Genomic DNA, 21,091 nt, shown 5'->3' with positions numbered 1-21,091 from the left:
GGGGATAGGGTGGGATATGTGTTGGTGTAGGGGTTACGGGGATCGGGTTGGATATGTGTCGGTGCAGGCTCGATGGGCCGAAATGGCCTCTATCTGCACTGTGGGGTTTCTGTGATTCTGTGATCATGTCTGTGCTGGCTCGTTGAAAGATCTATCCAATTAGTCCCACCCCCCCCCCCACCCCCCTCTTTCTCCATTGCCCTGCAGATATTTTTCTTTTCAAGTATTTATCCAATTCCCTTTTGAAAGTTACTATTGAATCTGCTTCCACCGCCCTTTCAGGCAGCGCATTCCAGATCATCATAACTCAGAGTAAAAATAATTCCCCTCCTCCACCCTCTGGATCGTTTGCCTATTGTTTTAAATCTGCCTCCTCCGGTTACCGGCCCTCTCGCAAGTGGAAACAGTTTCTCCTTATTTACTCTATCAAAACCCCTCATAATGTTGAGCACTGCTATTAAATCTCCCCTTAACCTACTCTGCTCTAAGGAGAACAATCCCATTTTCTTTAAATTACTTAGTCCCTCATTGGTGGGTTTCCAAAAATATTGTAACATTTTTATAGCTAACTTAATATCTCGTCGTTTAATAAACAAGAAGGAACAAATTTGCATTTATATAGCATTTTACACGTCCTCAGGACTTCTCAAAGTGCTTCCCTGCCAATTAGGTACTTTGAAGTGTAGTCACTGTTGTAATGTAGACAAACTATTGACTTTATGGTTGTTGAAATGCAATACAGTAATATAGATCACTGTGTGACCAAGTCCATTTTGCAGTTAGAATAATATTTTCTTTCAGTCCATCTATTTTACTTCGCAAACACATACCAGTCAATCTCCTGTGGCATTGCACACGGAGTCGAGACCAAGTCGTGTCTTTGTGAAGCAGTGCCAGTGGATTGGGGATAATTGGACCAGGGTGTGCAGATGTAATTCAATTCCCACTTTGCAGTCTTGCATTCTGTCCATGCTTTTATATAATTGATTTGATATTCTTTTATGGTTGAATAGGAAAAAAAATACAGAAATGTGGAAAGCCGAGAAACGGTTTGTTGGAGTGCAGGAGTTACTCCGAGAGGCACTAAACTGAAGAGCAGTGTCACAACCAGCAGGAGGGTGTAATTACAACATGACCTTTACATAGGCAGTTCCATTGAACATGCGAACATAGGAATTTATAATAGTAAAAGTAGAGTGGCAAAAATGTTGCAACGGGAAGGAGGGTTTTGTAGATAGGAGGTGCATGCAGATATAATTTTTTAATACTGCAGATTAGCAATTTTGTATTGCATTCCAGTTTCTTCTGACAGAAATATTGCATTGAATTCTCCTATTTTTTTTTTGTGAAAATGCAAAGAGCCATCATTTGCAATTTGTGATAAAATCTGGGCCGAAGTCATATTACAGCTCAGTAGGAAACACTTCCTTGACCCTACCACCAAAAAACCCACTATCTGCTTATAGTCCCAAAGATAAAATGTTAGGGATTTTGTTCAGAATTTTGTACCCGAGTTCCACCATTTGATCATGTCTTAAATATTCATTTTAGAATCTGACTTAGTGTCCCTTGTACTGTTTTTACTTCTAATTCCAATAATTTGAGGAAGTTGCTATTTTATTGCACTGGATCCTGCACTGTGGTGTAACACTGTGATATTTTTAGAACATGCCATTCTATCATACTGGGTTTACAAAACAACCTCCCGCTGAATGTTTAGGCAAATTATACAGCTCCGTGCTAAGACTTTATGGGCAAAACCATTGTTTGCTATTTGAATATTCAGAGCAGTGTATCCTGGTTACAGTTCAATATTTGTATTCAGCGTGTACATTTTATAGTTACAGAAAGTACAGAGCTATTGCAGTATCAGTATTCAGTTTTATTTGTGTTGGGCAAACTTGAATGTGTTCCAACATTCGTTTCATCAGGTGGATTCTCAGACTGCATGTAGAGTATGACTCAATTGTTCCAACTGAACTAATCTTTCTTGATGCAGAAATTATTTTAATTACTGCAGGTTTATTACTTCCGGTTGCAAAGGACCTGTCTCTAAGGGTATCTTTACCTTTCTTATTCTTTTCCCAAATTGGCTCTTAGACTTACTGATGCAGCAGCTTTAGTAATGTAGTTTTTCATACTTTACACTAATTAACTTTTATTGCCATTTTGTTAAGATTGATGAAGTAAAGGTTAACAATAGTAGTTCAGACTTTTAATGGGGTGGGGGGGGCCTGGAGAAACTGGCAACGTTATCGATAGGATTTCAGTGAAACATATTGATCAGTGTATGAATTTTATTTTTGTTGCTTTGTCACTTGAACTGTGGAAAAACACCTACCGGTACAATTACAGATTTGTGTCTTTAAAAGCCTGGAGAGTAATTTGAATTGTATCACATCAGTGTCAAGTACTTGTACGAGAGAAAATTAGAATTAAATGTACAGGAAACTTTTTTTTTTATCTGGCACCGACGAGACTGGCGTGGTGCCGGTTTATCAAAGTCCAGATTACAGAGCGTTCTAGTTAAAAGGTACGAGAGCTCCGTACACAGCCACAAATCCAAGCTTCCCTGTTGCTTAGCGACAGCAGCAAGAACCCCGGCCACAGACCAAGCATCCCTGTTGCTTAGCAACAAGTGCAGGAACCCCCGATTACACAGCCAAGAATCAAGAAACGGCCACTAATATCAAGAAAAACTTAACTGAACCTACTCCTGAATTTTGCCGGTTAACCGTGATTTTCGGTTGTTTGGGTGCCGGTAAATCGAGAGTTTCCTGTATCGCACAAGAATTGTATTTGAAAACAAAAATCAAATATGATTCCCCCCTTCCCCCCCCCCCCCCCCCGCCCCCCACATTGGTACCAATAAGCTAAATCAATATGTGGCAGCTCTGTGGTATAGCTAGCTATGTTATGATGTTGCTTGTTTTTTCACTGCTTGTGTTGCAGGCTGAATTTAACCACTTGTTCTCAGCAATGAATGTTAAAGCATGACAACTACTTAAATTTTGATAGCATTCCTTGCGTACAAAGAGACATCTTAGAGCGGTGGATAACAAGTGAAAGTAGAAAGGGAGAGGGTTGGAAAGAGCACAAGACGCTAGATATTTGAAAAGAAAAATGCAGTAGCTAAAGTAGAACAAGAGAGACAATAAAATATTTCACTATAAATCTGATAAATTGAAGCTGAATACAAGAGCACTTTCAGGCCGCATGTGCCTGCTTATTAAATAATGTGAAAGTTGTGTCCTCAACACGTGCATAAGTTGGCACAACATCTTTGGCTTTTTGCCAAAGTGTTTATCACAATGGAACCTCCATTATATGCACTTCAATTATCCATGAGAATCTTTTGTGCGACAAAACCTTGTGATGTTCCCTCCTTGTACAGCCTGCTAATACTAATCTCTCTCTCTCTGGTATAAATCCACCTCCAAGCTCACAAATTAAATGTAACCTGTGTTTGTATTGTACTTTACTTCACTCCTGTACCATATGTGCAAGACCAGAATGTAAGCCTGATAATTATCCACTAATATCCATTATTCCTCAGCGTGATCGGGGAAGGAGGGCAGGGGCCTCTGGTTTCACTGATGTGGTTTTCTTGTATGTAAAGAAAGTACCAGATACAGTTCTTTTCCCGATTAACTAGATGTTGCATTTTGACCTAATAGCACTTAAACTGAGCAGAATTATATGTTCTAAATGAGAACTATGATTATGGGTAACATAGCATTGAAAAAAATAAGACTGAATAAAGCAATGAAATAGCACTTCTGGTCTCTAACTGTAGACTGAGGTGATGATCAGTTGTACAATGTTTGCCAGCAGAGTCTGATTCTTTGGTACATTTGCTAAGTATCTTGTGGATAATTTTTTGCGCTCCATTTTGCCGCTGTGCACATGCTCTGTAAGATGACTTGGAAGGGGGAATAGGGCCTATGTTAGTCAGTGTCTGTCTTTGACTTTGAGTGCTGTGTAAGAAGCTTTAATTGCTAAAATGGCCTGAAGTGATTTCCCATTTGGATGGTTTTGGTTGCCTAGAATAGAAATGACTAGGCAACCATAGTATTTTGAAGATTTCTAATGGCTTTTTTATTTTGTTTCTAAACCAGGAGCCAACAGTGAAGAAATAAATAAGCACTGGGAATGGCTGGAACATAATGTGATGGCGATACTTTCCGTATTTGACAGTAACGAAGATATCACTAGCTTTGTTCAGGGAAAAATACGGGTAAGAATACACCTCTCTGCCCAGAACAAAATGTTTTCATTTCCGGTCCCAGACCTGAAACGTTAACTCTGTTTCTCTCTCCACGGATGCTGCCTGACCACCTGAGTGTTTCCAGCATTTTCTGTTATTTCAGATTTCCAGCATCCGCAGTATTTTGCTATTGAAGTTTTCTTTTCTGTTGGTTTTCTTATGGTCCTGATTGGTTTATTTTTTTCAGTTTTTTTTGCATTCAATTTTATAGACCGTGCAGCAGGGCTGGTGAGGACCGTGTAATAGCTAGTGGAAAAACAAAATCACATTGTGTTGTACCAGTTAAAAAGCATGTGAAAGTCACTACAGTATATGCATCAATTGAATGTATTTTTAAAAATCTGGGATTGTGGTTGAACAGTACTGCTTGGTGCGCAAGTTGGACATCGAATTATAGAATAGTACAGCACCGAGGAGGCCATTCGGCCCATCGAGTCTGCGCCGGCTCTTTTGAAGAGCTATCCAGTTAGTCCTGCTCTTTCCCCATATCCTGCAGTTTTTTCTCCAAGTATTTATCCAATTCCCTTTTGAAGGCTGCTATTGAATCTGTATCCACCACCCGATCAGGCAGCGCATTCCAAATCCTAACCACTCTTAGCGTAAATAAGTTTTTCCTCATGTTCTTTTGCTAATCGCCTTAAATCGACCCTTCAGCCATTGGAAACAATTTCTCTTTATTTGCTCTATCTAAACCCTTCATGATTTTAAACACCTCTTATCAAATCTCCTCTTAGCCTTCTCTGCTCTAAGGAGAACAACCCCAGCTTCTCTAGTCTATCCACATATCTTTAATCCCTCATTTCTGGAACCATTAGTGTCATAGTCATAACGGCACAGAAGGAGGCCATTCGGCCCATCGAGTCCGTGCCGGCTCTCTGTAGAGCAATCTAGTCAGTCCCATTCTCCCGCTCTATCCCCGTAGCCCTGCAAGTTGATTTCCCTCAAGTGCCTATCCAGTCTCCCCTTGAAAACATTGAGTGTCTCCGCTTCCACCACTTCCGTCGGCAGTGAGTTCCAGGTCCTCACCACTCGCTGCGTAAAAAAGTTTTTCCTCACGTCCCCCCTGTATCTCTTGCCCAAAACCTTAAATCTGTGTCCCCTAGTCCTTGTACCATCAACTAGTGGGAACAGCCTTTCCCCGTCTAGCCTATCCAAACCCGTCATAATCTTGTACAACTCTATCAAATCACCCCTCGACCTCCTTTGCTCTAATGAAAACAAATCCAGCTCCTCTAACCTGAAAGTCTCTCCTGTGTCCTTCCTAAAGTATGGTGCCCAGAACTGGGGACACTGCTGCAGCTGGCGCTGAGCTAGTGTTTTATAAAGGTTTAGCATAACTTCCTGGCTTTTGCACTCTCTGCCTCTATTTATAAAGCCCAGGATCTGAGATACTTTGTTAACCTGTCCTGCCACCTTCAGAGATTTGTGCACAAACCCCCCCAGGTCGCTCTCTCCTTGCACCTCCTTTTAAAATTGTACCATTTTGCATGTTCTTGTGTGTCCTCATTCTGCCTACCAAAATGTTTCACCCCTCACCTTTTTCTGTGTTGAATTTCATCTGCCATATGTCTGCCCATTTCACCAGCCTGTCTGTGTCCTCTTGAAGTCTGTTACCATCTTCCTCAGTGTTTACCACACTTCCAAGTTTCATGTCACCTGCAAATTTTGTAATTGTGCCCGCAAGTCCAAATTCATGAATGCATATCAAAAACAGCAGTGGTCCTAGTACCCACTGAACCTTGGGGAACTCCACTGTATACCACCCTCCAGTCTGCACAACAGTCATTCACCACAACTCTGTTTTCTATCCCTTGGAGGATGAGGAGAGATTGGGTCGATTGGGCTTATACTCGCTGGAGTTTAGAAGAATGAGAGGGGATCTCATCGAAACCTATAAAATTCTGTCAGGCCTGGACAGACTAGACGCAGGAAGGATGTTCCTGATGGTCGGGGAGTCCAGAACCAGGGGTCACAGTCTAAGGATAAGGGGTAAGACATTTAGGACAGAGATGAGGAGGAATTTCTTCACCTCCGAGAGTGGCGAACCTGTGGAATTCTCTACCACAGAGGGCGGTGGAGGCCAGGTCATTAAATATATTCAAGAAAGAGTTGGATATATTTCTTAAGGCTAAAGGGATCAAGGGATATGGGGAGAAGGCAGGGACAGGGTACTGAATTTGAATGATCAGCCATGATCTCATTGAATGGCGGAGCAGGCTCGAGAGGCCGAATGGCCTACTCCTCCTATCTTCTATGTTTCTATGTTAGCCAATTTTGTATCCATGCCGCTACTGCTTCTACTTGATCAACTTTGTGTGCAGCCCTTCAGGCATTTGTTCCTAAAAATTCTCCAGGCGACATTTTATAACACTTCTCAGCCATGGAGTCTCATTGTTGCAGCTCCATGAGAGGGGGGGGGCAACCATTCGAATTGTTATTTAACCATTGTGAGGTGACGGTACTCTAAGGTCATTTCCCATTTTTAATTCTTAAAGTCAAAAGAAAATTACTCTGTAGTACCTTTTGCAAAAACACAACCTATTTTACAATTATAAGCATTGCTCCTCCGAGACTTTGGTGAATTATTTTTAAAATCTGTAATTTAATTTTATGAAATTTGCTCACATTTATAGATTTACTAGCTTAACTGCAATGAAAAATGTATTTTAGTACATATTATTAAAATCATATTCTGCACTTAAATACTTCTGCATTGTTTCTGTCTAAGGGCCTAATAGCAGAAGAGTCTCAAAGTGCATCAATAAAGGAGGAAGATGACCCAGAGAAGTTTCGCGAGGCCTTGCTGAAGTTTGATAAGTGGTTTGGCCTGCCTGAGCGAGAGAAGCTGGTGACCTATTACTCGTGCAGTTACTGGAGTGGACGGGTGCCATGTCAAGGCTGGCTCTATCTCAGCACCAATTTCCTCAGTTTTTATTCCTTTTTTCTAGGCAAAGAAGGTGAGGCTCTGTTACATACGTCCACCTTGTGACTGACTGACTGACTGTAACATCCTTAGGCTATTTTGTAACATTGCATATTGAAAATCAGATCTGATTACTGGTGTATGTGTCAAAAATCCTGTGCTTCAAATTGGTCACCGTGTCTGGTAAACAGACCTGTGAAGTATGTGATGTGCCAGGGTCCGTCATAGAGTCCAGAAAGAGGCCCATCGTGTCCACGCCAGCCATCAAACCTATCTATTCTAATCCCATTTCCCAGCACTTGGTCCGTAGCCTTTTATGCTATGGCGTTTCAAGTGCTCATCTAAATGATTCTTGAATGTTGTGAGGGTTCCTGCCTCTACCACCCTTTCAGGCATTGAGTTCCAGATTCCAACCACCCTCTGGGTGAAAAAGTTTTTCCTCAAATCCCCTCTAAACCTCCTGTCCCTTACCTTGGAAACTATGCCCCCTGGTTATTGACCCCTCTACTAAGGGGAAAAGTTCCTTTCTATCTACGCCCCTCATAATTTTGTAGACCTCAATCAAGTCTGCCCTCGGCCTTCTCTGCTCTAAGGAAAACAACCTCAGCCTGTCCAGTCTCTCTTCATATCTGAAGCGCTCCAGCCCAGGTAACATCCTGGTGAATCTCCTCTGCACCCTCATCCCTCCTATAGTGTGGTGACCAGAACTGCACACAGTATTCCAGCTGTGGCCTAACTAACGTTCATAACCTCCCTGCTCTTGCCTTCATTAGCCGAGGCAAAGAATATAAGTATCCCATATGCCTCTTTAACCACCTTATCTACCTGTCCTGCTGCCTTCAGGGATCTATGTACATGCACACCAAGGTCCCTCTGATCCTCTGTCCTTCCTAGGGTCCTACCGTTCATTGTGTATTCCCTTGCCTTGTTAGTCCTCCCAAAATGCATCACCTCACACTTTTCAGGGTTAAATTCCATTTGCCACTGTTCTGCTCATCTAACCAACCCATCTATATCGTCCTGTAGCCTGAGGCTTCCCTCCTCGCTATTTACCACTCCACCAATTCTCATGTCATCTGCGAACTTACTGATCATACCTCCTACATTCATATCTAAATCATTAATGTACACTACAAACAGCAAAGGACCCAGCACCGATCCCTGCGGTACACCACTCGACACAGGTTTCCAGTCACACAAACAACCTTCGACCATCACCTTCTGCCTCCTGCCACTAAGCCAATTTTGGATCCAATGTGCCAAATTGCCCTAGATCCCATGGGCTCTTACCTTCTTGACTAGTCTCCCATGTGGGACTTTGTCAAAAGCCTTACTGAAGTCTATGCAGATAACATCAACTGCACTACCCTCATCCACACACCTAGTCACCCCCTCAAAAGTCAATCAAATTGGTCAGACATGCTCTCCCCCTGACAGCCATGCTGACTATCCTTGCCTCTCCAAGTGGAGACTAATTCTGTCCCTCAGAATTTTTTCCAATAATTCCCCTACCACTGATGTTAGGCTCACTGGCCTGTAATTCCTTGGTGTATCCCTCCTACCCTTGAACAATGGTACTACGTTAGCTGTACTCCAGTCCTCTGACACCTCTCCTGTGGCCAGCGAGGTTCTGAAAATTTGTGTCGGAGCTCCTGCAATCTCCTCCCTTGCCTCACACAGGGCCTGAGGATTTATCCACTTTTAAGCCTGCTAAAACCGCTAGTACCTCCTTCCTCTCAATACTAATTTGTTCAAGTATATCACAATCTCTTTGCCTGATTTCTATGCCTACATCGTCCTTTTCCATAGTGAACACATATGCAAAATATTCATTTAAAACCTCACCTACATCTTCCGGCTCTACACACAGATTGCCACTTTGGTCGCTAATGGGTCCTACTCTTTCCCTGGTTATCCTCTTGCCCTTAATATACTTATAAAACAACTTGGGATTTTCCTTTATTTTGCCCGCCAGTGTTTTTTCATGCCCCCTCTTCGCTCTCCTAATTTCTTTTTTAAGTACCCCCCTGCACTTTCTATATTCCTCTAGGGCTTCCACTGTTTTTAGTCCTTTGTATCTGCCAAAAGCCTCCCTTTTTTTTTTCCTAATCCTTTCTTGTATATCCCTTGAAATCCTGGGTTCCCTGGGTTTGTTGGTCCCACCCTTGACCTTTATGGGAACATGTTGGCGTTGTACTCTCTATTTCCTTTCTGAAAGACTCCCACTGCTCTGATGTGGATTTTTCTACAAGTAGCTGATCCCAGTCCATTTTGGCCAGATCCTGCCTTATCATATTAAAATCGGCCTTCCCCCAATTTAAAACCTTCATTTCTGGTCCATCTTTGTCCTTTTCCATGACTACCTTAAATCTCACCGAATTATGGTCACTGTCGCCAAAATGCTCTCCTACTGACACTTCTACCACTTGCCTGGCTACATTCCTTAGAATTAGGTCCAGTACCGCCCCCTCTCTTGTAGGACTTTCTATATGCTGGCTCAAAAAGCTCTCCTTTAAGAATTCCGCACCCTCTAAGCCTTTCACACTCTGACTATCCCAGTTAATATTGGGGAAGTTGAAATCCCCTACTATTATTACCCTATTATTTCTACACTTCTGAGATTTGCCTACGTATCTGTTCCTCTATCTCCCCCTGACTGTTTGGGGGCCTATAGTACACTCCCAGCAAAGTGCTTGCCCCCTTTTTGTTAAGTTCTACCCGTATGGCCTCATTAGAGGAACCTGCTAAGATATCATCCCTCCTTACAGCAGTAATTGACTCCTTGATTAATATTGCAACACCTCCTCCTCCTTACACCCCCCTCTGTCGCACCTGAAGATTCTATACCCCGGAATATTGAGCTGCCAGTCCTGCCCCTCCCTCAACCATGTCTCTATGATAGCAACAATATCATACTCCCATGTGTTAGTCGACACCTTCAATTCATCTGCCTTACTCACAAGACTCCTTGCATTAAAATAAATGCCATCCAGCCTTGCCATACTCCATTGTGCCGTTTCATATTTGTTCTGCCTTCCAGGCTGACTTGTTTTTTCCTCTATTTGGCTGTGCATCACCCCCTACTATAGCTTCACTCTGTATCCCATCCCCCTACCAAGTTAGTTTAAATCCCCCCCCCCCCCCCCCCCCCCCAAACAGTATTAGCAAACCTCCCCACAAGGATGTTGGTTCCGTTCCGGTTCAGGTGCAACCCGTCCGACTTATACAGGTCCCACCTTCTCCAGGAGCAGACCCAGTGATCCAGGAAACTAAAGCCCTCCCTCCTGCACCAACTCTTTAGCCACGCATTCATCTGCTCTATCCTCCTATTCTTATACTCACGAGCACGTGGCACCGGGAGTAATCCAGAGATTACAACCTTTGAGGTCCTGCTTTTTAATCTGCTACCTAGCTCCCTAAATTCTTGTTGCAGGACCTCATCCCTCTTTCTACCCATGTCATTGGTACCAATGTGAACCATGACCTCTGACTGTTTGCCCTCCCCCTTCAGAATGCCCTGCAGCCGTTCAGTGACATCCTTGACCCTGGCACCAGGGAGGCAACATACCATCCTGGAGTCACGTCTGCAGCTACAGAAACGTCTATCTGTTGCCCTTACGCTAGAATCTCCTATCACTATTGCTCTCCCACTCTTTCTCCTCCCCTCCTGTGTAGCTGAGCCGCTCGTCGTGCCTCCGCTGTTTTAAATGACCACAGACTGCAGTTCACTTTCTGCTCTGCTCACTATTCAAATTTAAAAGAAAGAAACTGGTTGTGAGATAAACAAAAGTTATCTCCATCGGAGTTGCCCTCACTGGAGCAATCATTGCCACTGTTGCAGCTCCTCGTGATTAGCCAACATTGACTCATTTGCTGAGCCTGTATTTGTTACGTTTTTATTCATTCATGGGATGTGGGTGTCTCTGGCAAGGCCAGCATTTATTGCCCATCCCTAGTTGCCCTTGAGAAGGTGGTGGTGAGACTCCTTCTTGAACCGCTGCAGTCCGTGTGGTGAAGGTGCTCCCACAGTGCTGTTAGGGAGGGAGTTCCAGGATTTTGACCCAGTGACGATGAAGGAACGGCGATATATTTCCAAGTCATGATGTTGTGTGACTTGGAGGGGAACTTGGAGGAGGTGGTGGTGTTCCCATGCGCCTGCTGCCCTTGTCCTTCTAGGTGGTAGAGTTCGTGGGTTTAAGGTACCAGTGTTCTGTATATATAAAAAAGGCCCTTTAGCTCACATTTTTACACTCTAAAACTAGCTTATTTTATAGCATATGGAAAAATTATAAACCAGCCAGTTACAACAAAGTAGCTCTCTGTAATCTATGCAGAGTTGCTGATGTTTCTGGGTAATTTGCCATAGATTTTGTCATAGAAATTTAGAATCATAGAAATTCACGGCACAGAAGGAGGCCATTTGGCCCATCGTGTCTGTGTCCTTGGCTGTATGATTCCAAAACATTCTTGTCCAAATCGTAGATTTCGTTTTTAAAGAAATCTTGTCTACTATGACATAGTCTTACAATATCTTAGGGATGCTAGAGTACTGAGTAATAAGCTGGCTTGTGACTCTGCACTTATCCAGTACTGTATATAGAAGCCGGAATTCTTAAATGTACATTTGATTCACCTTGCTGCCGACAGACGTGTATTGTGAAGGCTGTAAACCATGTGCTTTCTGTTAGAGGTCATAACATAGCAAGAGTTCTAGGCAGCGTGCATATGTATCAAGCTTCTGTGAGGAAAAGAGGAAGAGACCAGACGTTAACAAGATAATGGAGACAGCACTGAAAATGAGTTATGTTGCGCGAAGATTGATCTTTGTAAGGAGGAGTCTGTGTTGCTGCGCTGGGCTTGGGTCTCTCCTGGGATAACTTTCTGTGGTTGAAATTACTGATACTCTTAGAGTTTCTGCAGGAAAGGGATTCATTTCATTTTAAGAACTCCCATGCTGTCGTTTTGTCCCCCACTGTAGCATGGTTTTATATTAGTGTTCCTTAACATCGGAATCCATTCGTTGATGTACACTGATATTTTTATAGCAACAATTCAGGAGACGGAGATTTTATAGTTGACCCTTTTTCCTAAGTAGTATTGATCACTTGAACGCTGATCAGTATCAGAATTTGGTTCAAATGTGACTTTATTCCAGTGTATTAAATCCTTGTGTTTTGAGCACTGTTTGGGTTTTCCTTGTGTTTATTTTTTATTTATTTATTTTTTTAATCACCATTTCTCCTTTTTAATTTTCCCACAGCTGCCTTCTGACACTGCACAGGTATTCTCAGCGAAGGCAGCAGTACAGTTTGGATCCTGAATATATTGATAAATGTTTTCGATACCATTTTGAGCTGGGGGGGGAAAAAAAACCCGCTCTTGTAGGTTGAATTATTCTTCCCCTCTCCCTGCCAAAATACTAATGTTTCTGCAGCCCAGTATTCCATCAGCAATCCTAGGTGAGAACTGCCACAATACCCCTGCTCAGAGCTGGCCAGGACAAATACCAATTGCAAGTTTGAATGTAAAATTTTAATTAAAATTTAAAAATAAAATGGAGTGGTGACTACCATCTAAGGGGCAGCTATACAAGTCCATGAGGGAGAAAGGATTAGAAGGATATGCTGATGGGGTTAGATGAAGAGGGGTGGGTGGAGGCTCGTTTGGAGCATAAACACCGGCATGGACCAGTTGGGCCGTATGACCTGTTTCTGTGCTGTAACTTCGATGTAATATGTAACTCATTGAGCTGCAAGACTACTCCCAGAACTATGTTAATATTAAAGAAGGATAATCTTGGAACAGTGTTATGAAGTGCTTTCTCTGCTACCGCACGTTCCCAATATTGGTATTGTAGAAAAGTGGCTTTAAATCCTCTTGCCTTGTCAGAAAGCAGCTTTCTGTTATGGGAACATCAGTGAATCTCTGAAGAACTTTGTTTGTTTAGCATTTGGTTCGTGCCCAAACCAGGTGAGGTCAGTGTGACTTGCATCAGTTGAGAGGCTCCTTGACATGAGTGAGACCTAAAATGGTTTGAGGATTAGGGTGGGGGGGAAGTAATTTTTAATGAAAGCCTCACTCTTCTCCTTTTCAAGTGCACAACTAGAATTTAGTGTGTGTGGGAGGGTTATTACATTAAAAAAACACATATTTTATTTTAGTGACTTTTTTCTTTCCAGCCCACTAACAGAACCACCAGTGCTATTTGAATCCCAACACTTCTCCTTTGAAATGTCTCTGCTTTTGTTTCCAGCTTCCTAAGAACATAAGACTGGTTGGGCCGAATGGCCTATTTCTGTGCCGTATATCCTACGTAATCACAGGAGTCGGGGAGTCGGCCATACGGCCCCTCGAGCCTGCTCCACCATTCAATAAGATCATGGCTGATCTTCGACCTCAACTCCACTTTCCTGCCCGATCCCCATATCCCTTGATTCCCCTTGAGTCCAAAAATCTAGGCCTCGAATATACTCGATGTTTGAGCATCCACAACCCTTTAGGGTAGAGAATTCCAAAGATTCACAACCCTCTGAGTGAAGAAATTCCTCCTCATCTCAGTCTTAAAAGGCCGGCCCCTTATCCTGAGACTCTGCCCCCTAGTTCTAGACTCTCCAACCAGCGGAAACAACCTCTCAGCATCTACCCTGTCAATCCCCCTTAGAATCTTATATGTTTCAATGAGATCACCTCTCATTCTTCTAAACTCCAGAAAATATAGGCTCAATCTCTCAAAGGGCAACCCTCTCATCTCAGGAATCAATCTAATCTTTGCCATTGCAAACATCTGCAACACATTTTAAACATCTTGCGCATTTGTGCTTTGGTAGGCAATAAATGTAATGTTCATCTCCTGGGCATATGAAGGCTTGAGCAACTGGATATTTAAAACTCGGCCTACGTACAGGAAACTCTTTTTTTATCTGGCACCGGCGTGGTGCCGGTTGATCAAAAAGTCCGGATTACAGAGAGGTATACTTACCAAGGTACGAGAGCCCCGGTTACACGGCCACAGGTGCAGGCGTCCCTGTTGCATGGCAACAGGTGCAGGAACCCCAGTTACAAGGCCACAGATCCAGGAACCCCGGTTACACGGCCACTAATATGAAGTAAAACTTACCTGAACCTACTCCTGAATTTTGCCGGTTGAGAGAGATTTCCGGTTATTTAGGTGCCGGTAGAAAGAGTTTTTCCTGTACTTGTAATACAGCTGCTGTTTGAGTTGCTGTCAAATATGTCTGCAACACACAATGTGCCTTTAAATGAAACTTTCTTGACAGTTTTCACAGACAACTGTTGTCATAGTGGAGAAGTGAGGAGAAGCCGAGAAAACCAGAAATAAATCAGCAACACTGTCCTAACTGGTAGGGGTAGGAGAGCTTTAGAATGCACCAGAGTCATCTTTCATTACTTCACAAACAAGTCATCTTTTTTTTCCCCAATGTGTCCCTCACTCACTTCCGAGTCAGAAAGTTGTGGCTTCAAGCCCCGCTTCGGACTTGGAACACATAATCTAGGTGGAGGTGCTATATAAATGCACATTCTTTCTGAGGTATAAAATTGGGTTAACTTGATCTAAGCAGGGAGCCCTTGCTGCATGTTCCTGTTCCCTGGGAACTTAATCTAAATGCCATCAGTGTTCGCTGCAGTTGAATTACTGTTGCGATCACCTCATTACTGGCTCTTGTTCAGAACCAGAGTATGCATAACCACGGTGTCCGATCAGCCCTGCCTTATCCTTCAAACTCTCATTCGCCACCTCCACAGCATCGTTGCCTCTGCCCTCCACCCTACCACTGCTGAAACCCTTATCCATGTTTGAGAGACTTCCAGGCACAACCTCTGCAATGTGTTTCTCACCAGCCTCCAGAGCTCCACCTTGCCGAAACTCCAGCTCATCAAAACCTTCACCACCTCCATCTTGATCCAGAATAGGTACAGCTTGCCCATCACCCTTCTCTTCACCAACCTCCATTTTTTTTTGGTGTGAATTTCAGTGTTTCCCCAGAACAGCATTGCATTTATAAAGCGGCCTTAATGTACAAGATGATCTCTAGGCACGCCAGGGAACTGGATGCTGAGCCATGGAGAGAAAGGTTAGAAGAGGTGACTGAAAGCCTGGTTGCACTGATGGCTTTTGAGAAGGCATTTAAAGGAGCAGGACGATGTGGGGAGGGTTTTAGCGAGGGTGTTCCAGGCAGAGGTGACTGAAAGCTCTGCCGCCATTGGTGGGTCCAAGTGCAGGGAGGCCACAAAAGGCCAGAGTCAGAGGAACAAAGAATGCGGAGGAGCATAGGCCGGAGGAGGCTACAGAGATGGGGTGGGCAAGACTGTGGAGTGACTTGAGGGCATGGCAGGTAATTTTGACAATGGGTGATAATGTACAACTATACATCTTTCCCTATTTTCATTTCCACTGAAGTCAATGGAATTGATATCGCCCGTTTTACACCATCATCCAAAGTCAAAATTACACCCTCGGAGTTTAAAAGTAACCCACATATTTTTAAACTGGGATCCACAAAGTCATCAAATTTCTGTTGTCAGAGTTTTGTGTTTTCTGTATTTACGACGAGCATTTGCCAGTGAGTGGTGTCTTGGAGTGACTAACTTCATTCTCTCCCCCATTAAAGCTCACTATATATCTGAGGTGCGTAATATTCGTGGAGCTAAAAATGTTTTGTGGTTCCCCAAACTGGTGTATAGTTAGTCTCAATTCCACTGCATATCTGTGCCTTGTGTAGTTGGGATGCAATTGTGATTAACAGCTGTTTATATATTGGGTAATATCCACAGAGGGAGCAATAATTGCTTTCTGTATATTTGTATTGATTATGCAACATTTGTTTAACTTCTAGTTAAGATGATCATTTCCTGGGATGAAATATCAAAACTTGCGAAAACGACAAGTGTCATCCTATCCGAGAGTATACACATTTGCAGTCACGGAGAAGACTATTATTTTTCAATGTTCATGCATTTAAATGAAACCTTTCTGCTGATGGAGCAACTTTCAGATTACGCTGTAAAAAGATTATTTGACAAGGAGACATTTGAGACTGATTTGCTACTCAGTGACCCTTTACAAATAACAAAAAGGTAATGAACAAATGTTGCTTTGCGCTGTGATGTAATGTTTGGCTCCAGGCCACTATTTTTGCCTTGAGTTATGAAATCTTAACGGAAAACCTTGTAATGTTATCAATTGCAGGTTCTAAAATGTTTGCCTCTCTCTGCAATCTGTGAATGCTTTACTTGCAAATGAAGAGTAATGTATTTTTAAAGACGAGGTCCGTGATTTTGCTTTGTGAATGCCCTTGACATTCACTTAATAGCTTCCCAAGTAAGGCAGCTGAAAATGGGTGCCAGGTAAAAAGGGGGAATCAAACCTTTATCCCATCTCTTTGTATTCTTACAAATGCTGCATTGAAAACTGTAAATGAATACAATAGTATTTTGTAAGATAATCTTGTGTTGCTTCCTACCTTTTGCGTTTTCCTTTTTCATTTTGTTTTCTGCACCTTTTTGGAGTGTTTCGCTGAGGCACTCTATTCCCTGGCTGAGAGTTTCCTGGATTGGCTGGCAGCCTCCGTCAATGCCATTGTTCCATCTGCCTGCTAGGAGGCATACGTGACTGGCTTCAGCAGCACCCATTTCTTTCTCCTCGCCATCCTTTGTAGACGAGCCTCCTGGTTTAGCATCCTCTTGTTATCCCCTTCAGCACAGCCCAGATTGATGAATCGCAGGTATGAGCCCCTAAGTAATGCTCTTGAAACAAAGCGTAAAGCAAATATTTTCGCTGTTCTGTTTTGTGAGCAGTGGAGTTATAAAATCCACAAATATTTCTTTCTTATGATGATCTGAAAATGGCGTAAAAGGTTTTTCCCTTCACTTTATCATCTTGATGATTTTTCCAAGGTAAGTTATCCTGGTTCTTTAATCCTTCTGACTTCCCCCCCGCCATCACTGATCATTCAGTGCAAGCCTAGGAAAACCTGCTTCTTGGACCTGTTGATCCTGAACACTGGGAAGCCATATAACATTCCATATCGACAATATGTTCTGACCCAACTGAGCAGGCAGATATGGCATGTCAATCTGCAGGACTTTCACTTGACTGGCTCCTCCTGGATTTGTCCAGCGTGTTAGGATCAGGAATCAACAGTGACTACTTCCATGTAAATGTCCAGATTAAAGACATATACTGCAAAGTGGAAACTTTTCTTGCACCGGTGTTAGGAATGCTGTTTTGACCCTTAGATGTGTTGTCGACTCAGAGACTAGGGTCCTAAATTTAAATAAAGGAAACTACGATGGCCTGAGGCGCGAGTTGGGTAAGATTGATTGGGGAATGTCACTCAAAGGGTTGACGGTGGATAGGCAATGGCAAACATTCAAAGACGGCATGGATGTACTACAAAATTTGTTCATCCCAGTTTGGCATAAAAATAAAACAAAAAAGGTGACTCAACCGTGGCTAACAAGGGAAATTAGGGATAGCATAAGATCCGAGGAGAGGACATATAAATTGGCCAGAAAAAGCAGTAAACCTGAGGATTGGGAGTAGTTTAGGATTCAACAAAGCAGGACAAAGGGATTAATTAAGAAAGGGAAAATAGAATATGAGAGTAAGCTGGCAGGGAACATAAAAACTGACTGTAAAAGCTTTTATAGATATGTGAAGAGAAAAAGATTGAAGTCAAGCGTAGGTCCCTTGCAGTCAGAATCAGGGGAATTTATAATGGGGAACAAAGAAATGGCAGACCAATTATTATAAATACATATTTTGGTTCTGTCTTCACAAAGGAGGACACAAATAACCTCCCAGAGATGTCGGGGAACATAGGGTCTGATGAAAGGGAGGAACTGAAAGAAATCAGTATTTGTAGGGAAATGGTGTTCGGGAAATTGATGCGATTGAAGGCCGATAAATCCCCAGGGCCTGATAATCTACATCCTAGGGTACTTAAGGAAGTGGCCCTAGAAATAGTTGATGCATTGCTGATCATCTTCCAGCATTCGATGGAATCTGGAACAGTACCCATGGATTGGAGGGTAGCTATTGTTACCCCACTATTCAAAAAAGGTGGTAGAGAGAAAACGGGGAATTACAGACCAGTAAGCCTGACATCGGTAGTGGGGAGAATGCTGGAGTCCATTATAAAAGATGTAATAGCAGAGCACATGGAAAACAGTGACCGGATCGGACAAAGTCAACATGGATTTACAAAAGGTAAATTGTGCTTGACTAATCTACTGGAATTTTTTGAGGATGTAACTGGTAAAATAGATAAGGGAGAACCAGTGGATGTGGTGTATTTGGACTTTCAGAAGGCTTTTGATAAGGTCCCGCATAAGAGATTAGCGTGTAAAGTTAAGGCACATGGGATTGGGGGCAAGGTATTGACTTGGATAGAGAACTGGTTGGCAGACAGAAAGCAAAGAGTTGGAATAAACGGGTCTTTTTCCGAGTGGCAAGCAGTGACTAGTGGGGTACCGCAGGGATCGGTCCTTGGGCCCCAGCTATTCACTATATATATTAATGATCTAGACAAGGGAACTAGATGTAATATCTCCAAATTTGCAGACGACACAAAGCTGGGTGGGCTTGTGTGCTGTGAGGAGGATGCCGAGAAACTCCAGGATGATTTGGACAGGTTGGGTGATTGGGCAAAAGCATAGCAGATGCAATATAACGTGGATAAATGCAAGGTTATCCACTTTGGTGGCAAAAACAGGAAGGCAGATTATTATCTGAATGGCAATAGATTGGGAGAAGGGGAAGTGCAACGAGACCTGGGTGTCCTTGTGCACCAGTCGCTGAAGGTAAGCATGCAGGTGCAGCAGGCGGTTAAGAAGGCAAATGGCATGTTGGCCTTCGTAGCGAGAGGGTTTGAGTACAGGAACAAGGATGTCTTGCTGCAGTTATACAGGGCCTTGGTGAGACCACATCTTGAGTATTGTGTGCAGTTTTGGTCGCCTTATCTGAGGAAGGATATTCTTGCCATGGAAGGAGTTCAGCGAAGATTTACCAGGCTGATACCTGGGATGGCAGGAATATGATGTATGAGGAGAGATTGGGTCGATTGGGCTTGTACTTGCTGAAGTTTAGAAGAATGAGAGGGGATCTCATTGAAACTTATAAAATTCTGGCAGGACTGGACAGACTAGATGCAGGAAGGATGTTCCCGATGGTCGGGGAGTCCAGAACCAGGGGTCACAGTCTAAGGATAAGGGGTAGGCCATTTAGGACAGAAATGAGGAATTTTTTCACCCAGAGAGTGGTGAACCTGTGGAATTCTCTACCACAAAAGGCAGTAGAGGCCAATACATTAAATGTATTCAAGAAGGAGTTGGACATATTTCTTAAGGCTAAAGGGATCAAGGGGTATGGGGAGAAGGCAGGGACCGGGTACTGAAATTGGATGATCAGCCATGATCGCGTTGAATTGCGGAGCAGGCTCGAGGGGCCGAATGGCCTACTCCTATCTGCTATGTTTGTTGTGTTGCAGTCCTCGCGTATCTTCAGATGCTTTTAGATAAGGGCCTTACCCTGAGTTCCTGTTAATGCTGACTCTGCCTGCCACCTTTTATGAGTACATTGGGAGCTACCTGCTTCGGGAAAGGATACTGGAAGGTGTTGCCTTTTGCTCCTCAGGTTGTACCGTGTGGAAGTTGAATCTGGTTCTGAGTAAGATAATGTCTAAACCTTTTGAATTCATGAGTGTATGAGACTTCAAATTCCTCTCATTTAAAAGTGCCACTCACTAGTGCTCATCTTGGCACACCGTGATCTTCTTGCATTAGTGGTGAATCCACTGTTTAGCTTGGCATATGAATGTGGTGGTGCTAATGCCCCAAAACAGTGGACCAGACCACTGCACCAAAATTAAATTGGAATGCTTTGTTGCTTTTTGTTTGTATTGAGGGTTCCAATCTGGCGATTCAATGGAAAAAGGAATTCGAATCTATTTCGAATGTGAGTTCAGGTGACACAAATTTGCAAATTTAATGGACAAACACATGACAATGGGTTTCCTTGTCCTACCCCCTCCACGGGGAAGAAGGGAATTCCTATTTGTAAATAAGCAAAATAGTTTAGATTACTTAATATGGGTAATGTCTTCCTTTTAATAAAAATTTTTTTTTTTTTAAATGAAGTCCAAATTCCACGTATGTATTGTAATGGAAAATATATTGTAATGAATTATGCTATTTTGCATCTAAATTATTTCTGACAGCACACTGAAGATGCTGTCCATTGGTAAATTGGACATTAGGATAGTTCTGAATACAGATTGTGCTCGTTTGTCAAAGGCAGATTGCATTTTGGGGCATACAATGTAAAAACATTTTTTCTAATGAATCAAAAAGCCAGTTTTCTTTGTGTTACATGGGTTGTATTCCTTTTGTTTTCAGAGGTTTGGAGAATCGAGCGAGGAATGAATATTTCACAGCTCTCTTCCGGCTGCCCAGAGAAGAAAGTCTGGAGGACATACTTGACTGTTACCTTTGGATCCCTTTTTGCCATACCCACGCATTTGGGAAAATGTTCATTGCAGATAATTACATCTGCTTCAGTAGCCAGGATGGGAGTCATTGCAATGTAATCATTCCATTGCGGGAGGTAATGTTTAATTAACAGAGTATTTAACATTTAATATCAAATGTATTCTGGGGGGGGGGGGGGGGGGGGAAAAACTCGTTCCAAATTTTTCTTAGCCTCAACAACTTTAATTAAATTTCTAAGACCCTGTTAGAAATCCTGTTTGAGAGCGCATTCTCTGGATACTACAGGGAAAAGGTGAGACATGCTATAGCCATATTTGTAAACTACATTTGCATCCAGGAAGCTTATTTTTATTAACCTGCATTTTTCTTTTATTCGTTCATGGGATGTGGGC

At 42.8% G+C, this 21,091-nt stretch overlaps 1 protein-coding gene across 2 annotated transcripts in view; it reads left to right on the top strand.

The window, feature by feature from the left end:
* Window positions 1-21,091, top strand: part of tbc1d8b (TBC1 domain family member 8B) — a 97,110-nt gene that overhangs the window by 8,312 nt on the left and 67,707 nt on the right. For both annotated transcript variants that reach the window (XM_086001720.1, XM_086001710.1), the window contains 4 exons: window positions 4,119-4,237; window positions 6,996-7,224; window positions 16,046-16,286; window positions 20,607-20,814. In XM_086001720.1, coding sequence (XP_085857846.1) covers window positions 4,119-4,237; window positions 6,996-7,224; window positions 16,046-16,286; window positions 20,607-20,814 — 797 coding nt within the window. The remainder of the gene's footprint in view (window positions 1-4,118; window positions 4,238-6,995; window positions 7,225-16,045; window positions 16,287-20,606; window positions 20,815-21,091) is intronic.

Source organism: Somniosus microcephalus, chromosome 1, assembly GCF_052327205.1.
Source record: "Somniosus microcephalus isolate GS21.2 chromosome 1, FLI_Smic_1.0, whole genome shotgun sequence".
NCBI classification, from domain to species: domain Eukaryota; kingdom Metazoa; phylum Chordata; class Chondrichthyes; order Squaliformes; family Somniosidae; genus Somniosus; species Somniosus microcephalus.
The sequence above is the reverse complement of the archived record's forward strand: the minus strand, read 5'-3'. Positions and strand labels throughout refer to the sequence as shown.